This window comes from Molossus molossus, unplaced genomic scaffold (assembly GCF_014108415.1).
Source record: "Molossus molossus isolate mMolMol1 unplaced genomic scaffold, mMolMol1.p scaffold_m16_p_2, whole genome shotgun sequence".
Taxonomy (NCBI): domain Eukaryota; kingdom Metazoa; phylum Chordata; class Mammalia; order Chiroptera; family Molossidae; genus Molossus; species Molossus molossus.
Window position 1 is genome coordinate 145,593,864 of NW_023425355.1, and position 26,986 is coordinate 145,620,849.

General features: G+C 56.4%; 1 protein-coding gene across 1 annotated transcript in view; it reads right to left on the reverse strand.

Moving 5' to 3' along the window:
* Window positions 1-26,771, reverse strand: part of STS (steroid sulfatase) — a 65,866-nt gene extending 39,095 nt beyond the window's left edge. The window contains exons 1-6 of the mRNA XM_036271191.1: window positions 26,654-26,771; window positions 22,803-22,949; window positions 21,495-21,616; window positions 21,276-21,398; window positions 18,611-19,034; window positions 11,585-11,721 (exon numbers count right to left, since the gene is read on the reverse strand). Of these exons, the coding sequence (XP_036127084.1) occupies window positions 11,585-11,721; window positions 18,611-19,034; window positions 21,276-21,398; window positions 21,495-21,616; window positions 22,803-22,949; window positions 26,654-26,664 (964 nt within the window). The 5' untranslated portion in view covers window positions 26,665-26,771. The remainder of the gene's footprint in view (window positions 1-11,584; window positions 11,722-18,610; window positions 19,035-21,275; window positions 21,399-21,494; window positions 21,617-22,802; window positions 22,950-26,653) is intronic.
* Window positions 26,772-26,986: the final 215 nt, after the last annotated feature.

The following is a 26,986-nucleotide window of genomic DNA, read 5'->3' on the forward strand; positions in this document are numbered from 1 at the left end:
GGCACGTACCTCGGTTGCAGTGTGTCCCCGGCCCTGGTTGGTTGTGCGGGTGGCAGCCACTCGATGTGTCCCTTTCACATCGATGTTTCCCTCTCTCTCTTTCCCTCCTACTCTATCTGAACAACAACAACAACAAAAAAACCCTCTTGCAAAATGTTCTCAGGAGCGAAAATAATTGGGAGCAAGGGGACGAACTCGACACTGCATGGTGTGTCCGCATCCTGAGTGGTGACGAGGTGGCTTCGATCACCGCGAAGGGCGGAGTGTGGACAGAACGCGTCCGACTTTGTCACTAATGATTTACGTTGCAGGCAAGCCGGCCGGCCTGAGCCGGTGACAGCGGAGGTGGCAGCCACGCGGACACCTTCAACGCCAGGACACACCGTGCCCGGACAGCCACGGCGGACTTCCACGCCACCACCCCTGCGACTCCCTGCATCCACTCATTCCAGGGTCATGCTCACCATCTCATCCCCTCCCTGACTCCGACACTAACACGACAATGTCCGAACGGGCCTGGAACTAAGAAGCCCGGATTGTTCCGCAAGGAGTTGTGGGGAAGTGAGCACACGTGATTCGGGCACTGACCTGGCGACTTGGGCCACCCGGTTCGGCCGTTCAGAACACACGTTCCCTAGCGTGTTCCCACGACGGGCCCGTGTCCCCGACATTTTAACGGGGTTTGTATGTCACGGAGACACAAAAGCTAACGTGCAGATTCTACTTCAGAAAATCTCGAGTGAGGTCTGAGAACCTGAATTTCTAAGAGGCACCAAATTGGCCCGGCAAGTGTGGCTCAGGGGTTGAGCGTCGACCCTGCACTGAGAGGTCGCGGGTTCGATTCCCGGTCAGGGCACATGCCCAGGTTGTGGGCCTGATCCCCAGTGGGGGGCGTGCAGGAGGCGGCCAGTCCATGTTCTCTCTCATCAACGTTTCTCTCTCTCTCCCTCTCCCTTCCTCTCTCTCTAAAATCAATAAAGGAAAATAATAATTTAAAAAAACATTCTAGCAGAGTCAAGGGGGCATGTACAAAATAACCCCCAGGTGATGGGTCCATAACTGGCCAGAACACGCCAGAGGCCTCTCTGGTGTAGCTGTTGTTAGTAAATGTTGGATTATTCGGGTGGCTAGGATACGGTTCTATCATTCAAAGTATTGAGATGCTACGACCTCGCGTATCCTGTTTGAGTCCCCTGAGCCACGAGGCCTCGAGGAGTCACGATGCCACCTCCTTGATGGAAACACTTTCCAGAACAGTGTTCAAAAACTAAGCGTTTTACTTTGAGACGTAAATGCAGGGTAAGATCACGGTAAGATCATACCGGTCCCGGGCTCAGGACCGTGACATTAAGCTCCGGCCCTTATAGGATCGGCAGCATCATTACACAGTCTGTGCAACCCACAGGTAGACGAGCCATACGCTAAATTAATCGAGATGGCCCAGATCAATATGCTACACAACGAATTTCCAAATACACATGATGCCCCAAAGCGGGGGGACCCCCCGAGCTGCCCTGGCTCGGTGCCCTCTCCCTAACCGCTCCCTCTCTCCCTGGGCACTGTTTACATCTCCAGGCTAAGGGCGCAAACATCTCCTCCTGCAGAAAATTCGCCGTGTGCTCCTGAACACGCAATGATCGGAAACTCCCATTGAAAAACAAAACGAACAAGAAGAGAAACGGACAGGAGAAAACACACGTACGCAGTGTAGGCTTCCTTCAACTTGCTGTCCTGCCACTGAATGTCTGGCGCCCGGGGGAGGGGACGCTGGGCCGGTGTGCACCCCGACGCAAACGCAGACTCCAGAACGCGCTGGCGGAGGGAGGACGCGAACTGCTGAAGGTGAGGATTCGTCTGCAAGGTGCAGGGCAGCTCAGAGCTGAAGGGTCAGCACAGGGTGCGCTGCGGAGCGGAGCTCAGGTGGGCTGGTGGGGCGGGGGCGGGGACCACCGGGGCGGACAATGACTCCAAGCCAACCCCCAAGACAGGGCCGAAGAAGAGGGGCCAGGTTCTAATCTTCACGTCCCTGGTGGCCATACGCCGCCTCTGTCCTTAACCACAGTTTGGTTTTAGATGCTCCTCTGCATCGAGACTTCCGTTCTCTGCTCTTTGCGGAGAAGCCCGACGGACACGTTTGAGGGGTCCCGCTCGGTGCGCACGGTGGTTCAGCTCAGACACTCCCGGGGCTGCCAGGGGCACGGCTGTGTGACAGGGCAGCGGGGACCCGGCCAGGTCCGCAGAGGCGAGCTCGGGCAGTCGGAGACCTGGACGTCGGTCCTCTCTCCCCGGAAATAAATGCGTCTCCCAACCCCTCCGCGGCTGCGTGCGGAGCAGAACCAGAACCAAGCAGCGGGCAGACAGCGCCGTCAACGGCGCAGGGACGCAAAGACGTCCCACCCGGGTCCTCCGTGCCCAGTGTCAGCAACGCCGTCCGGCAGCAAAGAACAGCGGGCCTTCGAGTCCACAAAGGCTCTCTCTCGTGGGACGTGGCGCGACTCCCAGCCAGGACTTGCAGACCTGTGCTCCATGAGCACGGACCGTCCTGCAGGGAGTGCGCATTCTGAGGGTGCCCAGCGCGCAGGTGGACGCAATTCTATCGCGTGGAAGCCGCCCCTTCACACGCACACTTGTCTTACGTCCACGTCTGCTGCTCTGGTCGAACAGCCCCTCACTTGCTCCCAGACTTCAGGGCCCGCCACCCTGCCTGGGCGATGCTGTCCGAGCCGGGCACCCGCCCGTCGGGGAGAATCGAACGTCCTGTGAGCGCAGGGAGAGAATTTCCGAGATGACAGCATCGACCTCATTTGTGAACCCGTGAGTCTGATCATTCCTTCCCTTTCGAAATGAACTGTCCCGCCCTCTCCTGTCTGTCCTCCCCGTACTGCCTGCCCCGCACGGCCGCGGTACACAACTCCCCAAGGTCACGTCCTGGACACAAGGCTCTCCCTCCAAGTCCCGACTCCAAGCGCCGAGGGTCATGCACGGAGCTGGTTTGCCGTCACCGTTCCCGTTCCCGGGACACGGCGTACTGACGGGCTGTCACCGGCGTCAAGGCGTCCCCGGGACGGCTGCGAGGGACGCACTTTGGCAGGCGCGGAACAGCAAACCCAGGAAGTGTCCTGCCTGCCGACAATGAAACTTAAGAGACGGAAAATGCTGTCATTCGGGCATCTCTGTTCCCTGCTGCCTCCTGTCTTACCTCTGAATGAGAACACACAACGGCGACACTGTTCTTTCCGTCACGATGTGCCACGAACACGGGCAGATGTCCCATTTGCCCACGACAGACTAAAGGAGCTGTTGCCGCTGAATGTCGCCGAGCACGGGCCGTGCCGCCGGAGTCACCGATAAGCATCAGACGCTGTCTCCTCGGCCCGGCTCCAGGGTGTGCCCGCTGCTCCCGGCTTCCCACAAACGAGCCTCGGTGCCCAGTTAACCCACAGCGCCCGATGGGGTCGCGTGGGTCGTAGCTGGGATACGCCCTGCACGAGGCCCTTTGCATGGGCGTAACTTACAGACGTACACTACTTCCTAACCCGGTTTCACGTGCGGCCACTGCGTGGGCCCCCCCCCCAAAAAATAACAGTCCCGAAGAGTCCTGCCATCAACCAGCGTCCTCCCAAAACACGATGCACAGTCCCCAAGAAACCCAAACCAGGTCGACCAGGACCCAGCGAGTCCACCGCGGGGTGTTTATCTGAAGAAAACGAACACACGGATTCGAAAGGACATGTGCTCCCCTCCGTACACTGCGGCGTGACCCCCAACAGTGAAGCGAGCTGGGTGTCCGTCACAGGGGCGTGCACACAGGTGGGGAGCACACCAAGGCAAGTACCATAGGGGTCCATGTATATGTCAAATCTAAGGGAGAAAATGTACAAACAAAACAAAGACCAAGTCATAGAAACAGAGAGCGGAAGGGGGTTGCCCGACGGGAAGGGGTGGGGGTGGTAAAGGGGGAACAGCAGCAGAGTGGATGGTTCGTGACGGGTGTGCAGCGTGACGGGACCGCTGGAGGGAGGGAGGGTCCGCCCCCAAGCCCCTTGCTGGCCGTCGGAGCACAGGTGCGGCCACATGGTGTGAATGTCCTCCAGGGGCCCCTCTCCCGTCTGCCCTCCTCTCGGCGTAGAAACCCACGCTGTGCACTGGTTTCGGAAGATTCTGGACACACGGAGGTTTGACCCCAGTTTCAGCCCCTCCCTTCTCCCGACTCTTTGCACAGCTGAACAGCTAACCCAGACGCAACGTAACGGACACGTGCCCGCGGAGGGCAAGCAGAGCGGGGCCCTGGGCACCCACCTGGAGCTCCCGGTGCAGGTGCCACACGCACGGGCCGGCGGCTCCCTCCGGGCTGCCCGGGAAGGCACTGGGGAGCACAGCACGAACCTCTCTCCTGGGGGTGTCTGGCGTCAGCCATGCCCCATAGTGATCCGAAGGCTTTGGGCTCCTGGCCAGGTGGGACAGGTACAGGAGGGGACGGCCGCTATCCCTCCTCCACTAAGGGGCTTTGACTCCAACCCCCGGTGGAGACAAGACAGCTGAGACCTGATGACCAGTGTCCACGGCCAGGGGAGACTTGCCTGCTGATCATCCCGTCTGGTCAGCTGGACAGAGACGCTGGGTCAGGCCACCCGCCTAAACGTGGGCTGCACAAAGGGCCTGGGCTCATGTCCACTGCCCAGCCCCAAAGGACGGCGTCAGGCCCCCCAAATCCACCTCACTCAGCTTCCGAGAGGGCCTCCAGCCACAGACGTGCAGACCAACCAAGGCCAATCTCCAGAGCACGGAGCAAAGGGCACGGACAGGTGGACTCTCTCTCCCCGCCAAGACACCAAGTCTTCAAACGCCCTTTGGGCATTTTCAATGCAGACAAGCACCAGGGTGAAGAAACATCTCATCCGTGGCTGGAGTTCACTTCTACTCACGGGGTCCTACACGTCTAGGGGTTCAGAAATCACAAGCACTGGCTGAACGATTCACCGACACGTGGACACGCCACACAGGTGGAGCGGTCGTCAGCGGACACGCGTCCAAGCTTTGGCTGCCCTGTCTCGGGTCCTCCTTGGAATATGGGGCTTTGCACAACCCGCTCACCCCACCTGCCAAATGACAACGCAGTTCTTTGTCGGATTAATAAAGAAAGAAACGTGTCTGACCTTTTTGGTGATCAATAGAACGTGGTGTATGTCACTTCTCCACAGAGATACCCTTTCACTCATCGTATTACCAAAGGTATTTTTATTATTAATTTTTTTTTTGGAAATCCTAATGCTCGAGGCTAGCAAATGGGTATTGAATCGGTCTAATACATTGGTACAACCAATTCCCCTTTCTGGTCTTTATCTCTGTGTGAGTATCTTTGTACAGATTCTTCTACATCTCAAGGGTTCCCTTCATGTTTTACCTACGTGTTGCCCGTGCTTTTCCACGGGTTGGTCACTGGTCTTTTTAGTGTATCTTTTTTGCTGTCAAGGAATTTTAGAGATTGTGTAATTAAATCTAGCAAACTTTTCCTTTATTAATTTGTTTTTATGCTTAAAAAAAGACCTTACTGGACCATACATCAGATAAATCAGTCCCAGTATATTGTCTTGCCTTCTCGACAGGTTCATTTTGCAAATTCAGTCTGTACGGGGAAGTGACTCAGATACGTGGGAAAGGGCGGTACGGCATAATATGCAGGACAGAACCGGATTAGTGTCCTAGGCAGCTTGTGCTGTCTCCCCGGCTCAGGGCAACACAGTGTAGTTTGCAGGATTTCACTTCCTGGGGAAATGGGCTTCTTTGTCTTGACCATCACCACTTCCTTTGTCCTCCTCCTCCTACCATCTTTGCTGATTTGATCATCACCATCATCATCACCATCATCACCATCATCACCATCATCAAGATCATCTTTCTCACCATCATCACTACCATCATGATCATCATCACCATCATCAAGATCATCTTTATCATCACCATCAGTACCATCACCACCATCCTCATCACCATCTTTATCATTGCCATCATTATCACCATCATCAAGATCATCTTTATCACCATCACCAACACCATCATCATCATCACTGTCACCATTATCACCATCATTAGGATCATCTTAATCAACATCACCATCACCATCATCACCATCATCATCACCATCACCACAATCATCACCACCATCATCACCATCACCACCACCACCAACATCATCATCACCATCATCATCACCTCCATCATCACCATCATCATCATCACCACCATCATCACCATCACCACCATCATCATCACCATCATCATCACCACCATCATCACCACCATCACCACCATCATCACCATCACCATCATCATCACCACCATCATCACCATCACCACCATCACCACCATCACCACCACCACCATCATCACCATCATCACCATCATCACCACCATCACCATCATCATCACCACCTTCATCACCATCACCATCATCACCATCACCACAATCATCACCACCATCATCACCATCACCATCACCACCATCACCACCATCACCACCACCACCATCATCACCATCATCACCATCATCACCACCATCACCATCATCATCACCACCTTCATCACCATCACCATCATCATCACCATCATCACCATCACCACCATGATCACCATCATCATCACCATCACCACCATCATCACCACCATCATCACCATCACCATCATCACCATCGCCATCACCATCATCACCATCACCATCATCACCATCATCACCATCATCATCACCATCATCAGGATCATCTTTATCAACATCACCACCACCATCATCATCACCATCACCACCATCATCATCACCATCATCACCATCGCCATCACCATCATCACCATCACCATCATCACCATCATCATCACCATCATCAGGATCATCTTTATCAACATCACCACCACCATCATCATCACCATCATCATCACCATCGCCATCACCATCATCACCATCATCATCACCATCATCACCACCACCATCATCACCATCATCACCATCACCATCACCATCACCATCACTATACCATCCTATCTCTTAACGGCATGCAAAACACTCACCACCGTGCCAGGCACCAGCACGGTAACTACACTATTCTCTGGAAGGTTTAACCCTCATTCACGTGCCATGTATTCTCAGCCACCTGCTTAGAAATGCCACCTTTCCATTTACACGAGAGTCTCACATTTAAAAAAAGGTCCCATTTATCAGGAATCAGAACGTTTGAAAAATGCAAGATAGGAAACAGATACACGGAGTCCCAAGGGCAATACACACCGGGCTGAGATCACATTCTGTAAGGAACAAAAGGACAAACAGAACCCTGACGTTGCTTTCGCAGGTCCTGCAGTGCTAGCAGTGTTGGCGAGGGCGTGGAGAAAGGGAACCCCCATACGCGGCTGGTGGGCATGCAGACTGGTGCAGCTGTCATGAGAAACAGTGTGGAGTTTCCTCAAAGGATTAAAAATAGAGCTGCCATGTGACCCAGCAATTCCGCTTCTGGGTATTTCTCCAACAACACCCAAAACCCTAATTCAAAAAGACGTGGGTACCCATGCAATTACTGCAGCATTATTTATAAAAGCCAAGATAGGGAAGCAACCCAAGTGCCCACCATCAGATGAGTGGATAAAAAAAAAAGGTGGTACATCTATATAATGGAATATTACTCAGCCATGAAAAAGAGTAAAATCTGACCAATTGCAGCAGCAACAGCATGGATGGACTTAGAGGGTGCTATGCTCAGTGAAATAAGTCAGACAAAGACTAAAGCTATCTGGTTTCACTTGTCAGTGGACTCTAAGGAACCAAATAAACAAAACAGAGACAGACTTACAGACTTACAGACACAGAGAACAGCGACGGTTGCCTTGGGTGATGGGTTAAAAACAAAACACCCGAGGCTCACAGTTTTTGTTTGAAAGCGAGAATCTCACGGAAGCCGCCGGGCCCCAAGCCTCAGAGGAGGCAGGACCTTGTCCTTCCCATCGCGAGACTGGCTCTGAGGCAGACTTTGACTTTGGCGTTCGCCTTGCGGCTCACGACCTTCACCTGTCTGTTGGGTGCAGACGTGCTGGTCTAACACCAGCGACACTGTGACTCGCACATCCTTTGCCTGCCTCTCTCAGTAGGTCAAACACAGGCTGGCTGCCTGCGGATTCCGCCGGCAGACGGGAGCCCAGGGCGCGACAATTGTACAGGCCACCGACACGGACCCACTGGCGGGATTGCCCTGGGCACCTGCCCCTCTGCCGCCCACTCACAGTGTCAGGTAAATGTCACCCCAGTTCCAGAAAACCCACTGCAGTCACACGCCCCGAGGCTACTTGGTGTGCGTTTGAGCTGTGGATTTTATCCACCTCTTCCTGCCTACGCGCCCCAGCTGCAGCATGGAGGGGTCTGGGCGTCGGGCTTTGCAATGGGGACACGGCTGCCCAGAGGGTGCGAGGGCCGTCTGACCTGCTGCGATGATCCGGTGCGTCCTCTGGCCCCACATGCCCACCCTTCCCGTCTCCCAATTGCTCGAGTCCTTCCTCGACACCTCCCTCGGGACGTCCGTCTGTCCCTTCGTCCCTTTCCGGATCTGAAAGGATCTCAAATGCCTTTGCAGCCCCTGCATTCTAAGTCCCATCGTCATGATGTCTCTGCTCCCAGAAAAGCCCCGGCGCGCCGTGAGCATCCAGAAAACGTCACGGGTTGGGGGCGCTGTGTCTCGGGGACGCACCGTGGACCACACGCCTCTGTGAGGTGAGGGACGGACTCGAGTGTCTGCTGGGACATCTGCAGTTGAGTTCCTGCCGTCCCTCTGAGTCCCGTCACCCGAGGGGGGTGCATGAAGCCTCGTGCAAGCCCCCCCTGTCCTGCCCAGAAGGGGAACGGCGGCCAGGCTTCCCGCTGCGCCCTGTGGTCATGTGAGGCTCTGGGCAGGTGCCGGGCATACAGGTCACACGCGCGATCACAAGACAACGCTGACCACACCTCGTAGCGGTCAGCCTTTCCTTGGCCATCACGACCCTGTGAGATCAGCCACACGCAGCCCGAAGGAGGCGGTCAGCCAAACAGGGGCGCTGGAGTTGGCCCCGGCCGACAGTGAACCAAGACAGGCCCTCTGTGGCGAACACGTCTTTACAGGGGCAAAGGGACCTGCGGGACAGGCCGCACGGCCCGTGACGCCACCTGCGAACTGTCTGGATGGCACAGAGGTGCTCTCGGGTCCCACGCTCCTCTGCGAGCTGTGTGGAGCGCCGGCCGCCTGTCCCGTGAAGCGCATGTCCCCATTTCATTTTCCTACGCAAGGATCCGCGACGCCGCGGCCCGACTCTGCGTGATCCTAAAAGGGTCTCGCCCGAGACAAGGGACATGCCTGGCAGGACCCACCGGGCTTGGATCCGTGAAACAACAGAAACACCCTCACGAGCTCACATCACGGCTTCGGGGAGGGACTCAGGTTTCGGCAAAACAAACAAACAAACAAACAAATCCAGCCGCCTATTAATATTACATCAGGCTGCAACGCAGCTCACGGAGTCTGGGACACTCTCTCGCTTCTAGTCTGGAGGGACCAGTCGTTGTAAAAAAAAAAAAAAAAATGAGAAGTCAGACTTTGAATGACTCAGGGCAGGTTTAGGCGCCATCATAACGAACGACAATTGAATCGTTAAATAAAACAAACGTACTGCGCACATGTGGTTCCGCCACCACGGCCCTGTGGCCGCCCGGCCGACGCCGCAGACTTTTGCCGAGGACGCTACGTGCAAACCGGCCCTCGGTCCAGAGGGGCCGAATCCAGCAGTTCACCCTGCGGCGTACGCCTGTGATCTGTACCACGCGGGACGGGAAGCGCACAGGCCGTGTGTGAAGAAGGGGAGACGGAAGGCGGCCGGCTCAGATCGGTGTCTGAAACGTCCCACCCCGAACGGGCCCGTCTGCATCTCATCAGGACCCAGGCTTTGTTTTCCCTGGAACTGTCCACCTGCACTTATTTCTGTGGTGTTCTGGAATCCCAGAGCCGCCCTGATAAGATAAAGAAGCATAATAAAGAGCGACCACAACACAGACACTGCCGCACCTGAATTCTCCGCGCGCTGATGACGGACGGGAAACCGAGAGACGTCAGACGTCTCTCGAGTTCACAGAGACGGCCGAGGAGGGCTAGAAGCCAGGATAAAAACAGTCTCCTGCTTCCTAAGACGGTGCGCCTTCCTCGATGTAAACAAAGCAAAAGGCAAACGGAAAAAAGACACGGCAAGCAGAGGACGTGGCTGTCGCCCCCACCACCGCAGGTGGCCACCCGCACCTTCCGTCCGCTGCAGAGCCCGAACCCCCGGCCCACGACGGCTGAACCGCTACGCTTTCCGTCTGAGGCTGAGACACAGGAGCCGATGCTGAACGTAACTGAAGGACGACATTGAAAACAACTGCCGCCGACAACAAAATCCACGTGGCCGTGTTCAGACATTTCCATCGCATCGGGGGGGGACACCGTGAAACACAGTCAAGGGGGCCACACACAGTACGGACACCAAGAGCGGACAAAGGGGAAGGAAGCAGACATACAAAACCCTTAAGCAACCTGGTGCACCGGTGACCTCTGGACCCTTCTGTCCGGATGGGCCAAGCGGCATCAACACAAGACGCTGTCCCCAGAGGAGGGAGGACGGACTGGCGAGAGTCTCCGGTTTTCCATCCTGCGCTGAACCCACAATTCTCGCCTCCCCGACACCGTGAGATGCAACCAAGACTGCTCATGCTTTCTCAGACGGATGACCAGGACACGTTCTTAAAACAAAGCCTGGCCCTGGCCGGTGTGGCTCAGTGGATGAAGCGTCATCCGTGCACCAAGAGGTCGCCAGTTCGATCCCCGGTCAGGGCACAGGCCCAGGTTGCAGGCTCGATCCCCAGCAGGGGGCGTGCAGGGGGCGGCCCATCGATGTTTCTCTCTCCTTCTGTCTAAAACTCAATAAAAAACATTTAAAAAAGAAAGAATCTTTGAATGAGAAGACTTCCAAGTACCTCTGAAAAACAAGAAAAGGGCCCATCGCTGAGAAATAGTCATTTTGTCCGGAGGAAGGAGCCGGGACATGGGGAACGAGGGACTGCAGTGTCCTCAGAGCCGTAGTGAGAAGGAACAACTCTACCAGAAGAAGGCACGGTGACTGTGGCGGCGATGACATCCGCACCCATAATAAGAGACCCTGGGGATGTTCGTCAAGGCTGCACCCGGCTGCGGGCTCCCCTTCCCCAACCCGCCCCTGGTGTAACTTTGCAAACGGCCAAGTGCTGCCCACGTGTCACTGTTACTCGAATACGCGGTGACGAGGACTCACCAATCACCGGCCCAGCGACCCAGCCTGCCCCTCAGGGTGCGCCTACAACCATGGGCCACCCCCATCCTGACTTCAGGGCTGAAGATGCTTTCCCCACTCTGGTGACCTTTCAGAATCAGCGTCTGTTCAGTGGGGGGCAACAGAAGCACATTTCCTGCCTATAAAGGTGCCAGGAATTTGGTGGAAATGCACAGGGGTCCGGCTGGGAGGAGGGAAGGACTCGGCCACGTTCAAGGACACACTGGAGGTGGACACGTACCGACACCCCAGTCCATCTCCTCGGCGGCGTCCCCGTAAGCTCCGTGTCGGCTTTTCCCGGCGAAGTCCCTGGACGCGAAGAGGGCCGTGTGCACTTGGATGCAGGAGAACACCAGCAGGAAGGGCGTGTCCGCGTTCCTGGAAAACAAAGGCCCAGGGTCAGGTCAACACCGCTCTGATGACCGCGGGGAGCCGCCGGGCAGCTCGGAGACAGTGGGAAGGATGCCAAGGCTGGCCCTCGTCCGCTCAGGGACAGAGGGGTCTGCAGAGGGTCTCACAGGCTCCCTGTGTGGGTCAGCGAGCTGAAGGGCCAGCAAGATCCCTGAGACGTTCTCCAAGGCGACACCGTGTGGTGCAGAACACCCTGCTTTGTTCCTGCATTCGGCTCTTCCCTGAGTGCTGATGACTACGAAGTCCACACCTTGAAGAACACACACACACATGCACATGCACACACACACACACACCCCGTCCTGTGTAGCCAAGGCAACATCCTAACTTATCACCTCTTCCAGCAACATCTTCCTAATGTCCATTCAACTCCACGTCCTGCCAGATGCCAACCTCCTACAGAGGAACAAACCCCCCAGAATCGACATTCCATTGTCAATGTGGACATGTCGGGGGCTCAATGGAAGATCCTTTGAACTGGCTCAAATCTGCAATCTAGACAGATCCGTGTCACCACGAAAATGTTTTCTAGTCCTGAGTGCTCCTGGGTTTACTTGGTTGTCACTGGTGACAACACACGGGCTCCGCAGTCGTAAGTCCCTGTGCACGGTGGCCCTGCGGGCGACTGCTATGAGTTTAGTGACTACGGGAAGGTCTGGGCCTTTGCATCCTGGTCCCTGAAAGGGGTAGAAAGGGTGTACCACTTCCGCTTTCCATGTGACTGCGTTTCAGCTTCCCATACGGCCTCAGCCGTCACCTCGGTGTGGGCAGCCTCCTCGATTCCTTTACCACTACAAGGCTCTGCTGAGCGAGCACCATCTGAGGGCTGTCGGGGCACAGGCCAAACTTTAATTCGATGTGGTACATAGTCCCAGAGATGGATTCCCATGCACAGGGCACCGCCTGGCCTGCCAGGGTGCTCAGTAGCATCCCTGGCCTGCCGGGGTGCTCGGCGGCATCGCCAGCCTGCCGGGGTGCTCAGCGGCATCCCTGGCCTGCAGGGGTGCTCAGCAGTATATAAGTATAGATATATAGATGTAGATAGAGATAGTCTGCAGATGCCTGACCTAAGCCAGAAGTCTTGTTCATTTTGCCAGAATCAACCCAAATGTTCTACATCCAGCAGAAGTTCTAAAGAGATGCTCTGTTTCATTAAATCAACATTGCTTTTATATCGTCACTTAATACTTCACTCCTCATGATAACCCCACACCCCGCGGGTTTATTCCTGGGTCTTGCCTTCCAACGGCTGTCCGGCTAACAGGTGCCCGGGTGCACACTTTTTCCCATGCATTTCATTAACGGACACGATTCCAGCTTTGGTCCCTTCGGCCCTCAGCGCCCGGCGGGTGAGCTGAGACCCACCGCGCACCCCCCTTGACGTGTGAGGTGGCTCCTTGCCTTGATCCACCCCTTGTCGTTAGACACAGACCAGAGCACAGGCACAGAACACCGCCCCGAGTGACAGTGAAGCCAGGCACCTCTGCTCTCGGAGAACACCTGAAACTGAGCAAGCGACAGACCCCCGCAGTTTCAGAGTTCCCGCACGGGTGACGGGCGCTGCCGCTGTCCTCTGTTCCGTCCTTTGAAAGAACGTAAAATGAAGGAATGTTGTAATTATTTCACAACTAAGAAAGCAAAGAGAGCCTGGCCGGTTAGAGTGTCGGTCCGCAGACCAGAGTGTCCCAGGTTCGGTTCCCACCAAGGGCACGTATTTCTGTTGCAGTTTGTCCCCGGCCCTGGTTGGGTCGCGTGGGTGGCAGCCACTCAGTGTGTCTCTCTCACATCGATGTTTCTCTCTCTCTCTTCCTCCCTCTCTATCTGAACAAAAAATGCAAAAATGTCCTCGGGTGAGGATAAAAAAAAAAAAAAAGGAAGCAAAGACAGAGAAGCGGCTCTAAGTGGCCAGTCCCAGCTGGGCCGGGAGCTAGAACAGAGGGCCTGAGAGACAGGACCATCCCAGATGCGCGCCAACACGCCGCCACGTCTCAGAAAGAAGACAGCGTCAGACGCTAGCACTGGAACGCCGGGCCTTCTGACGACCTGCCGTGCGGCTCTCGGCCAAGGCTTTCCCGTGGTTACTTCCCAGACCTTAACGAGCCTGGAAGAGCCGCAACGAAGCCATCAGAAGCCTTTTCGCACAGGGCCGACCACTCCTTATTCACGGGAAGGTGAGTCACCTGCCAACCTCATGCCTGCTTCTCAACACACAGAGGATGGACCTAAACACCAGCGTAGACGCCCCCAAATAAACTGACGATGACAGTCTGTACTCGTCCCTAAATAGACAGCCGCATTATGCATTATGCATGGGTTCAATTCCCCTCCCATCTCTCCTCCCATTTATTTTTAGATTTAAAGTTAAGGGGGTAAAAAATAAAAAGTCCATCTCCCAAGCATGTGGACCTACAGGATGACGGACAGAGGGGCGGAGCTGGGGAGCTGGGACCCTGACAACTATGTGGAGGGAAATTTAAAAAGGTGAAGAAAGAAGCCGTCGACATCATTGGCAGGACCCCCTGATCGAAGCGATTTAAAATGGGAGGTGAGAATAAAAACAAGTCGGGGAAAAGGCTGTCACATAAGGTCACAAGGCAACCCCGGGAAACGCTGTTCACGGGGAGCCTATAAGCGCGGTGGGGTGGCGTCGGACACGCACCACGTTGGAGGTCAATCAAAGTCGCGGATCATGACTTCAGCCTGGACGGCAGGGAGACCCCCGGTGGACGGGGCGAGCCCAGGAGAACACCTTCGTTATAAAAATGCTCACGTTTACCGGAGACCTTTTCTTCCTTCCTTCCTTTTATCTTTATTGATTTAGAGAGAAAGGAAGGGAGAGGGGGAGAGACAAAGAAGCATCGATGAGAGAAGGACACATCGACTGCTTGCCTCCCGCGTGACCCTGACAAGGGCCACAGATGAACCGCAACCAAGGGACGTGCCCTGGACCAGAATCAAACCCGCGACTCTTTGGTCCACGGGCCGACGCTCTAACCGCTGAGCCACACCGGCCGGGGCTACAGGAGTCTTTTCCCATCATCTTTACAGTACAGCACCTGTTCCTTCGGTAGAACAGACGTCACAGGTGCAAGATGTCACAGGTGCGAGACGTCACAGGTACCAGACGTCACAGGTGCGAGACGTCACAGGTACCAGACGTCACAGGTGCGAGACGTCACAGGTACCAGACGTCACAGGTGCCAGACGTCACAGGTACCAGACGTCACAGGTACAAGACGTCACAGATGCGAGATGTCACAGGTACCAGACATCACAGGTACGAGACGTCACAGGTGCCAGCTGAGGGCCTGGGTGTCAACGCAGACTGAATAGGTTTTACACACAGAAAACAAAGCCTGGCAGCGTAGACAAGCGTGCCCAGTGAGCAAAGGTACTGCACCGCCGGAAACAGGCCGGGGCCCAGGCCCAGGCGGTGGGCTGATCCCCAGTGGGGGGCGTGCAGGAGGCGGCCAGTCCATGTTCTCTCTCACCCATGTTTCCATCTCTCTCCCTCTCCCTTCCTCTCCCTAAAGTCAATAAAAAAGAAACAGAACTCTACGCCGGTGCCAAATGCTGGACGTATTTGCCAGTAGACCTGGTGCCGAGCACACCTCAGCTGCGCCCTGTGTAGCTTCCCCGAATATCAGCAGCGTCGATTTCACATCTAGCCGTGGCCTCTTCAAGTCCCCACCCCCGTGTACTGGCGGTGTCGATGCCTGGCACGTCCACGGGGCCTGGAGAACCCCGTGCCCACGTCCACGTCCTGTGAATTCTGAGGTCCACTGACCGGATTCCACGGACCACACAAAGGATGTGGTGTGGATACAGGAACCTTGTTCTTGGAAATTCCCACTTCAGAGCCCCGTGTGGGTGTTGGCAGGGACGTGCCGTGTGCGTCTCGGTCCCCTCGCTGGCCTCACGCTGTTTTACCTGCGGCCTCCACTTTTGGGGGGATGGAATCGGTTGCTGATTTCCCACCGCTGCGGAACCTGCGTTCTCGTCTCCAAAGACCCGGATGCGTCTGCCTCACCACGGCGATGCTTGTGCTACCGACTGCGGAGCTTCTGCGGAGTGACCGGGACACCGGCTCCCCGGGACTCTCCGTCCTGGGCGCCCCATTCGGAGGAAGAGTATTGGGGCATCTGTCCAGTTTTCCACGGTTGGCCCAGCTCACCCCACTCGGACCTGATTAGTATGTCGGCCGAGGGGACGGTCCCCTTACGGTCCTCTCTGCCAGTGAGGAGCGGCCTCGGGGTGACAAGTGGTCCTCAGTGCGGACTCGCCTGCTACTCTTGGGGCTGGGGCTGTTCTCCCCAAAGTTCTGAGCCCCCGAGTCCTCCACAGGATGACACCTCTTTACTCGTCTCAGAAGGTCTTTGTGCAGCATGAGAAGGTGGTGGGTGTGAGGTGGCCCCGCTCACGGATCCACGCCCCATGCCTGACGTACCCCTGGAAGCCACGGGTCCGTGGGACGGAGCCTCGTGGGAAAGGAGAAGGGGGCATGCTGGGAACGGCCTCGTTAAGGACACCTGGGCAGGACACCTGGCTCTCCGAGAGGCCTGCAGTCCCCCCGACACACAGCGAGCTGATTGCTGACTCCTCGAAGCATCTCCCCAAGAGCGATTTCGTCCCGAAAAGAGCACATTAAGGTGCGGGCTGGCGGAGTCCATGATTATATCTTCCAAACCGTCACCTCCGCGACTTGGAAGACGCCCTCGGGTCCCGGGACACGTGCCAGGCTGGGCTACGCAGCCTTGGAACGGATCTCACGAGCGCTCTGGTGGCTCTGACCGCGTCTGCCTCTGACTGCCTGCGACCGCGTTTCTCACAAGCGTGGGGGTACCTGCCGCAGTGACTCGAGGTACTCTGCACGCGACGCCTGCGCACGTGTCTCCCGACCCCTGAAACACGGGTTTGTGACTACGGTGGTGTCCGCAGTGCCACGATCCCCGGCTGACACACTGAGGCAGCTCTCTCGAGACTGATGGAGCTCAGCGGATCCGACATCTCACGTAGCAGGACGATGACGTGGCTTTGCCCACGTGGCTTCACCCGGTGCCTCCAGGCTGTGTGTGTCCAGGTCACGCGTGTCAGGAGCTTCCCGTGCCGTGCAGTGCGGCGCGCGAGTGTAACCTTCCCACCAGTACGGAGGGCGATGCTCGCGGGAGAGCCCCACGGGGGGCCGGGGAAGTCCCTGAGGGGCCAGCACTGAGCTCCCATCAGTGCAATGCCGCCAAGGCAGCAGACGAGGGACGGGCTGTGCCAACCGTGCGCACACCGACCTGCGGTCCGGTTACATTTAGTGCCACAACCAGAACTACTACACCGGAACAACAGGAAGGGAAGTGGCGGAGGTGACCACGCTGGAGGGAACAGAGCCTCCGAGGACAGCTCATCAACCTGCTCCTCCTTGATCGGAAATGAGGTCCTAACCTCGCAACGTCTGTCCCCCAGCGGCTGCTGCTGCACCCAGCACCCGGCTGGGGCACTGAAGACCCAACGGTATCCCCACCACATGTCAACGGTCACTCAGGGTTCAGAAGCACGAGGGTGGCCCTCCAGTCCCGTCCTCCGCTCGGAATCAGGGAACACATCCATCGCCCTTTGCCGGGCGAGGGCCCCAGGCTTGTCCCACAGGCGGGCCGGGTGGACCACCCGCTGTGTGGCCTCGGCCGGTGAGCACAGAGGCCAAGTCTGGGTTCCAGACGAATGTCCCTGTTTCTCTCTCCCCCGTCCCCTGAGGTGACCAGTGGAACAGAACGGTTTCGTCTCTGGTTGTTTTTTCTGTTAATCCTCACCCGAGGACTTTTTGTCCACTGATTTTTTTTTTTTAATCCTCACCCGAGGACATTTTTCCATATTTTGTTCAGACAGAGTGGGAGGGAGAGAGAGAGAGAGAGAAACATCAATGTGAAGGGACACACTGAGCGGCTGCCACCCGCAAGACCAACCAGGGCCGGGGACAAACTGCAACCGAGGTCTGTGCCCTTAGCGGGAACCGAACCCGGGTCTCTCCGGACCGCAGGCCGACGCTCTAACCACTGAGCAGAACCGGCCAGGGCTTGTCCACTGACTTTTTAGAGAGAGTGGAAGGGAATGAAGGAGGGAAGGAGGGAGAGAGAAACATCAGTGTGACAGACACATCGACTGGCTGCCTCCTGCACACATCCCAGACCGGGCTGGGGATGGAACCTGCAGCCCGGGGACGTGCCCTTGACCGGGAATTGAACCCGTGACCCTGTGGTGCTTGGGCCGCCGCTCTAACCACTGAACCCACCGGCCAGGCCACTTCTGCCTGTTTTAAGTCAGTCCTGACCCAGCCTGTGCTCCGCCTGGGAGTCTGTCGGGCAGGTGAGGGCCACGCCCTTGGCTCACAGCAACCCCAAAATGAGGAACCCCAAGGGCCCTCCCGGACCCCGGAGAGATCCCTTCCTTGGCCACGTTTATTCCCAGACGGGTTGCTTTTCTTGGCTCCGAAATGTGCGTAGACTATTTTGCATCTCGCCCCCATGAGCACAACGACCTCCACAGTCAAACCGCACGCTGACCTTTGTCTCCGGAGGTCACGCTGGACCCTGACGCCCACGACGGTGTCGGTAGACACTTTGGTGGCATGGCAGTACATGCACGGCCGTGAGGGACCCTGGTGAACCCCGTCTCGGGTGAGCCCCCACACCACAAGGCGGACACCGGCCCGTGCCGCGTCCCTCTGCCCCGCCCTCCAGCGAGCCCGGCAGGCCCATCCAGGCCACAGGGAAGGGGCGGTGGTCCCAGAAGGACCCTCCGGGTTGTCCCCCCGCCGTGCCAGCCCCCCGAGCCGTTCCCCGGCCCCACCCGGACGCCCGGCGACACTCACCGTCGAACAAACTGCACGGCGTCCTCGGTCAGCCTCTGCGTGAGGTTGTCGTAGGACAGGGGCTGCTGGCTGACGTCGCGGCCCCGCATCAGGAAGCAGTTGAGCGGCCGGAACCAGTGCAGGAAGCAGGCCAGCGCCCCCAGCAGGCCGGCGCCCAGCAGGGCCAGGCACACCAGCAGGGCGACGGGCACCTGCAGCAGCCCCAGCCCCCGCAGGGCGCACAGCGTGAGCAGGGCCAGCGCCAGCACCTGCAGCGGCACGAACACCAGCAGCCGGATGCCCGAGCCGAACACGCTGCCCTCCCCGGCCTTGCAGTCCCGCAGGTTGGTCACCGGCAGCCCGTGGAAGTAATCGAAGCCGTGGCTGGACGGGTGGTGGCAGAAGTCGGTGTTGTTGTGACAGTGCGTCCCCAGGTGCCACTTCCCTGAGGAGGAGACGGGGAGCGTTCAGTCCCGGGGCACCCGGACGGGGCGGCTTTCTGCCCGGGGATGAGCCAAAGCCCCGCTCCCAGGAACCTCACGACCTTGTGCTTCCTCGCCACAGACACTGGGATACTAACTTGTTCCACCAGAAAACAAGAGACACTTTAGTGACTACAAGGGGAAAAAAAACACAAAACCTAGACCAAAACAAAAGACAAAAACCTAACCTATTTACTTATGTTTTCTTTATTGACTCGAGAGCAGTGGTTCTCAACCTGCGGGTGGCAGCTCCTTTGGGGCTCGAACGACCCTTTCACAGGGGTCGCCGAAGACGGAACAGTCGCCAAATTACAGGGATGACGTAGCAACGAAAATAATGTTGTGGTTGGGGGTCCCCACAACAGGAGGAACTGAATGAAAGGGTCGCGGCGTCAGGAAGGTTGAGAACCACTGCTCTAGAGACAGAAGGGAGAGGGAGAGAGAGAAACATCGATGAGAGAGAACATCGATGGGCCACCTCCTGCACGCCCCCCACTGGGTTTCGGGCCCAATCGAACCAGTGACCTCTTGGTGCAGGGTGGATGCTCAACCACTGAGCCACACCAGCCGGGCAAAAACCTAACATATTTAATGGGCAGGAGAGGTAACTATACAGCATGTAACTATATACAGATGTCACTATAGGTGCCCTTCTGAGATGGCTGTGTTTCTAAACACATTTCCTTAAAATTAAATCTTGGGACCCTCCTGCCTTTGTTCCCCGAATGTGAACACGGGACATGAACACTTCCCCAAAAAGTGCCCCTGAGGCCCGCGGACATCACGCTCATAACTCAGCAGTTAGGTTAAGTACCTGTGACCGTTTCTGATAAAATGTTAACGACACCACTGAATCAGGGAGTGCCTCACACAAAAATGATGACGGTTTTACGACAACACGTGTGGGGATGAGAACGGTCACTGCTCCTACGAGGTTTTCCAGGGTTCGCCCGCTGACCTGCTTGGGCCCACGCGTGTCCAGTAAAACAGGACAAGGCGTCATTCACGGCCGTGCAATAAAATCAATATGGGAATATCAACCGAGACAGATGATGAGACAATTTTAGTACTAAAAAGTCAAATAAAAATATGTATCAATAGCATAGTGTGCCTATGTGGTTTTGTATGCTCTGTGTGTATAATTATGCCTATTAGCCATCATCCATCCAGCGATCCATCCATCCATCCATCATCCATCCATCTATCCATCTACCCATCCATCCATCTATCCGTCCATCCATCCATCATCCATCCATCTATCCATCTACCCTTCCACCCGTCCATCCATCCATCCATCATCCATCTATCATCCATCATCCATCCATCCATCCATCCATCATCCATTCATCATCCATCCATCCATGCATCATCCATCCATTATACATCCATCCATCATTCATCCATCTATCCATCTACTCATCCATCCATCCATCCATCCATCCATTTATCCATAATGTATCCATCCATCCATCATCCATCCATCCATCCACACGTCCATCCATCCATTCATCCGTCATCCATCATCCATCCATCCATCCATAATCCATCCATCCATCCATCCATCATCCATGCATCCATGCATGAATCCATCCATCCATCCATCCATCATCCATTCCATCTATTGCTCTATCTACTCTTGTCTGTCTCTATCACTTATATCATGTATCTGTCAATCTGTCCATCCATGCATCCATCCATCCATCGTACATCTCACCTATTGATCTATATATCCTATCTCTGTCACCTACCTTATCTGTTTTTTCCTCTACTCATACATCCACTTGGTGTATCATTCTGCATGCCTATCATTATCTATCATCTATCTATCTATCTATCTATCTATCTATCTATCTATCTATCTATCTTCATCTATCTATCTATCTATCATTATCTATCTATCTATCTATCTATCTATCTATCTATCTATCTATCTATCATCTAATCATCTATCTATCATCTGTATATCCATCTACTCATCCATGCATCCACAAAGACACATGCATAAACACACACACACACACACATGAACCCAGAGCTACACATTCACATAACCCAGGTAGGGGTATTGTGCTTCAAATCAGTACTGGATTCATTTCTTCCCTGTTTGAGGTTGTGCCCCTGTATCCGCGATGCCAGCCCTGAGCAGGAGGCTGTCCCACCCTCCCCAGCTCCTGCCGCCTGCGCCCCGGCCCCAGCTGCCATACCTATCAGAGCCGTTGCGTAGCCTTCCTTCTTGAGAAGCGTGGCGAACGTGACCTCATTGTTGGGAAGTCCCCCGGAAGAGGCAGAGAACAGGAAAACTCCGACTCGAGACTTGGACGCCATCCCTGCAGCGGGAGGAGTCGGCCATTAGGGCGGGGGCACCTCAGGGGGCGCAGGGAGGGCGTCCCGGAGAGGGCGTCCCGGGGCACAGCGGGGAGTACCTGATCGGACGGGGTACCGGCCTGTCATGAAGGCTGCCCTGCTGGGCGTGCAGAGGGGGGAGGCCGCCAGGTGCTGAGTGAGCTTCACGCCCCCTCTGGCCAAGCGGTCAATGTTGGGCGTCCTGGAACAGAGGTAGCTTGTCACTCAGGATGACTCTACACATTTTCTCCGCGGCTCTGTGACGAGTCACCTCTCAACCACCCAGGGACCGGGAGGGCTGGGGCTCTGTGGGGTCGTGTGAAGGGCAGAGAGGGTCGGAAAGGACCCGCAACCAAGATTCCGAGTGAGGAAGCAGGGAACCATGCTGAGGGCGAATGACCCGGGTCCAATGTGTTAGGGGACCCCCACATGCCCAAGTGGGCTCTCAGCTCCTGTTCCCTTGGCCCCAGCTCAGAACAGAAGAACGCGTCTTAAAAATGAGCTACTGTGAAATGGGGGTGAGATGGGCCAAGCCTTACTCCCACCCCATGCATGTGTCCCCAGTTACCTCTGTGCCCCCGAACAAGAAAGCTCAGGGGACAGCTTGCCTGTGCCTCCAGCCACAGCCCCGGTGGGCCCCTACCCAGCAGCTCTCAGCAGCCTCGGCCCTCCGGGGAGGGGGAGGAGCGGGCCACCCTGGGGGTTTACCAGTGAATGTCACAAGTGGGTGAGCCCGCCAGGAAAGGGTACGCGCTAACGTGAAAAGTCACCTTTCCGTTAAACCCAGTGGCCCTCCAACTGTTTCTTCCGTTGTCAGTTTTGTCGGGGAGAGGCGGGCTGAGAACCCAAACACTCTCCTCCGTCCCTCAGTCTGGCTGCCAGGGCATTTGGTCGCCCCTGCAGCGGTCACCCTGGCCCTCGGAGAGCTCGGGCGTCACCCCACGTCACGTGGGTCCCGGGGACGTGTGCCCCAGCTGGGGTGGCTGGCTGATGACAGAGGACAGCGGGACGAGAAGGGGGCACAGGTATGCGGGTCAGAGTGGGCGGGTGACAAGCTTTGGCGGGACGGGGCCACCACAGCGGCCGAAGCAAAGGCAGAGGCCGAAACGAGACCAGATACAGGACGCGAGCTGACGGGAAGGGGACAACGAAGAAGGAAATTGCATCCCAGGGGTGGGCAGTAGGAAAGAGTGACTGAGTGTCCTTGCCATGACCTCTGGCTCTATCCTCTGCGTCACGTCCACGTCGGTACGTGTCTGCGAAGTCGCACAGCGCGCAGCGGGGAGGGGAGCCGCCCTCCCACGCGGCCTGCGCTCTGGTGCCCACCGCCCCCGGACGGCTGCCTGGAACGGAGCCAGGTGTCTGCATGTGGCCGGCGCAGAGCCTACCTGAGGGTCTTGTTCCCGTAGCAGCCAGGGTCTCCAATGCCGAGGTCGTCGGCCATGATGAGGACAAAGTTGGGCTTCGAGGCTGCTCGGCTCTGAGCCTCACTCAGCAATGACAGCAGCAGCAGCAGCAGGAAGCTCATCATCTTCCTGCAAGGGCGCAGAGGGCGGCATGGTGAATGGCGCCCGAACCTGGGGACGCCCCTTCCCCGCCTTCCCTGGAGCCTCCCTCCCTGCTCCCCCACGTGGCCCGTGGGCACAGACGCGCTGTCAAAGACACCGCGCACTGAGAACTGAGCCCTGTCTCTCCTGCGTGTGTTTGCAGACAAAGCTTTGCTTCTCCTCCACAGTGACCACCTCGGTAACGCCTGGCCCAGGACACAGGCTCAGACGAGAGAGGGAGCCCACAGCGCCCGCCCGCCATGTGGTGTGGGAGGCGGGCTCCGTGCTCAGCCAGGAGCTCTGTGCTGCAGCCCCGGGGGACAGGCTCCTCCCGATCTGTTTCGGTGCCGGAGCCTTTCTAACATCTGCTGTCTGTGATGCTCGGGCAGCTCTTTAAAGGGAAGCAGGGACATGCAGGCACACCTTGGGGAACAGGAGGGACAGGAGGCCTGCAGCCTGGGAGCTGGCTAGGAGGTCGGAGCAGACGCCCCGAAGGGAGTCCATCCGGACGGCGTGGCTGTCATCACGGAGAACACCCTGGACACAACCCCACTCCTAAAAGAGTGACGGCTGGAGGGAGTCGGCGGGCATGGTACTGGGGTGCCCCCACTTGAACCCCCCGTCTGACGATCTCGGAAACTGAGAACTAAATACCAGAAGAGGAAGTGGACTTGCAGACAGAGGACACCCCATCGCCGCAGCTGCCCAATGACAGGATGGGACCAGAGAGCCAGGCCAAGGGATGTGCCCACTTCAATGTAGTGCCCACCCTGGGAGAACATGGGACCTGGGCCTCAGGAGAAGACCTTATCAGAGCGTCAGGAGAAGACCTTATCAGGGCCTCAGGGGAAGACCTTATCAGGGCATCACGAGAAGACCTTATCAGGGCGTCAGGAGAAGACCTTATCAGGGCGTCAGGAGAAGACCTTATCAGGGCGTCAGGAGAAGACCTTATCGGCCTCAGGAGAAGACCTTATCAGGGCGTCAGGAGAAGACCTTATCAGGGCGTCAGCAGAAGACCTTATCGGAGCCTCAGGAGAAGACCTTATCAGGGCGTCAGGAGAAGACCTTATGGGAGCATCAGGAGAAGACCTTATCAGGGCGTCAGGGGAAGACCTTATCAGGGCGTCAGGAGAAGACCTTATCGGAGCCTCAGGAGAAGACCTTATCAGGGCGTCAGGAGAAGACCTTATGGGAGCATCAGGAGAAGACCTTATCAGGGCGTCAGGGGAAGACCTTATCAGGGCGTCAGGAGAAGACCTTATCGGAGCCTCAGGAGAAGACCTTATCAGGGCGTCAGGAGAAGACCTTATGGGAGCATCAGGAGAAGACCTTATCAGGGCGTCAGGGGAAGACCTTATCAGGGCGTCAGGAGAAGACCTTATCGGAGCGTCAGGAGAAGACCTTATCAGGGCGTCAGTAGAAGACCTTATCAGTACGTCAGGAGAAGACCTTATCAGGGCGTCAGGAGAAGACCTTATCAGTACGTCAGGAGAAGACCTTATCAGGGCGTCAGGAGAAGACCTTATCAGGGCGTCAGGAGAAGACCTTATCAGTACATCAGGAGAAGACCTTATCAGGGCGTCAGGAGAAGACCTTATCAGTACGTCAGGAGAAGACCTTATCAGGGCGTCAGGAGAGGATCTTATCAGGGCGTCAGGAGAAGACCTTATCGGAGCGTCTGAAGACCTTATCGGCCTCAGGAGAAGACCTTATCAGGGCGTCAGGAGACCTTATCGGAGCGTCTGAAGACCTTATCGGCCTCAGGAGAAGACCTTATCAGGGCGTCAGGAGAAGACCTTATCAGGGACTCTTGGGGCTGGGAGGGGGCTATATGTGTGTGTCCCCTGGGAGCTGTGGAGCTACGCATGGGCCACCGCGATCCTCTCTGACATGAAGCAGTCAGTGGTCGGTGTCCAAGTCTATGAGCAACAACTGTGGACAATGCCCATGGGTGGAGGCGTGCAAGGTGACCTCCTCCTACCTGGACCACGGGCACCGCAAGGGCGGCAGCTGGTTACACCACACGCAACAAAGACCCGATGCCGACCCCGTTGAATGGAAAATGCCTCACGCTAACCCGAAAAAGACACAATTGAAACAAGGCATGAGCCGTTTTCAGAGGGTTGGAGGGTTTTTCGGGTCGCAGGTGGAGACGTGCGTTGGCCCCCATGTCTAAGTACAGTGAGATGCACGAGAGCACCTGGAGGTCAACAAAGATGCCCACCCGTCCTGCCTGTGGAAGGCTGAGGGTTAGCACATCCGGGGTCCCCAAGTGGGCTGCAGGCTGTGCCCGCCCACCGCTAATGCCAGCAATACGTGAGCGAGTCTGCGTAATGGTCCACCGCCCCGTGAGATGCCATTGGGTGTGACAGCTGGGGTGCGGTGGGTGCGTCTCCAGCCAGTGACACCATGTTTTATGGAACATAAAAAACAATGAGCACAGACTGTCGTTGCAGAACTAGTTTTCCGGTGCTCAGTCCGTAGCGGGCACTGTCAGACGTGTGCCTGCTTCTTCATCAAATTTCCTACCTGAAGATACAACATCAGGCCCGGCCGATGTGGCTCAGTGGTTGAGCATCGACCCTGCACCTAGGGGTCGCCGGTTCGATTCCCGGTCAGGGCACATGCCCAGGTTGTGGGCCCATCCCCAGTGGGGGGCGTGCAGGGGCAGCCAGTCCATGTTCTCTCTCATCCATGTTTCCCTCTCTCTCTCCCTCTCCCTTCCTCTCTCTCTGAAATCAATAAAGGGGAAAAAAAAAAAGATACAACACGGGAATGGCTGACGTCAGACTTCAGTGCTTTGCTGGGGTCTGTGCTGTTCAGTGAAGACTGTTTGGCAGCACCCCGACCTCTTCATACCAGCGCACCCTCCTCCCCCGAGACGTGACACCAAGAATATCTGCAGAAACGGTCCCCCGTCCCCTGGGAGGCAAACTCAGCCCCAGTGGAGAAGACTGACTCAGGACCTGCGTGTCACCCTTCTGAGCGTCCGCCGGGAGACCACCTGTGAAATCCTCACCTCCCGCCCACAACACAGTGACCAGTCCCTTCCTTTGCTCTCGCGTCCGGGCAGCTTGGCCTCTGTGGAAACTGCGATCCACCTGAGCAACCGCCAGTTTCTCCAGGGCACCCACACGTCCATCCACAGTGCGGAGGGATCGTGTTCTTCAGCGGTGACACGGCCCCCGGGTTTCAGAAACCCCTAAACGCCCTGGCACGTGGGCGAGGATCTCGAAAAGGCTCTTCAAAGAACATGTGAGGCTCCGAGCGTTGCTTCACCTGTCTGCTTACCTGCTGCTCACCTGTCGCTGGCCGACAGGGCCACCCTTCCCCCCTGCCCTTCCATCAGCATTTCCCCTTCCGTGCTCCGGCCTGCTGCCTTCTGAACCCAGACCCGAAGGTCATTTCCCCCGGCATTGACCCTTTGGAGAAACACCCTTCTCTGTCTCTTGACCATGACCTTCTCCCTCCTCTCCTGCTCAAGGATGTCACCTTCTCATACTGGGTATTTTTCTGGGAGTAGAGGGATGACTAGAGAATGGAGAGTCCCAGCCATGAGGCTGTGGCCTCAAAGCATGAGCACACGGGTCCCCCTCTCACCCACTTCCATCAACATGCTGTTTCTGCCACAGGGAGTCAACAGACATGTGGAGACCATGGTTTCCATGACAGCAAACAAGAAAATATACCTGCAGCCCATGTCCGCTTCAGCGCTGTTCACAGGAGCCAAGATACGGAGACAGCCCAAGCATCTACTGACGGATGAATGAGAAACAGGATGGTGTATCGATACAATGGAATACTACGCAGCCCTGAAAAAGAAGAAAACCCTGATCAACACGGATGAGCCTGGGGAGGATTATCCTAAGGAAAATAAGCCAAACAGACAAAGACACATACTAGATAATCTCACTCATGTATGGAATCTAAAAAACAAAAACAAACAAACACAGAAACTCAACCAACCAGAGAAACAAACAAAGAGTTGTACTCAGAGAAGCAGAGAGGAGAAGGCTGGTTGC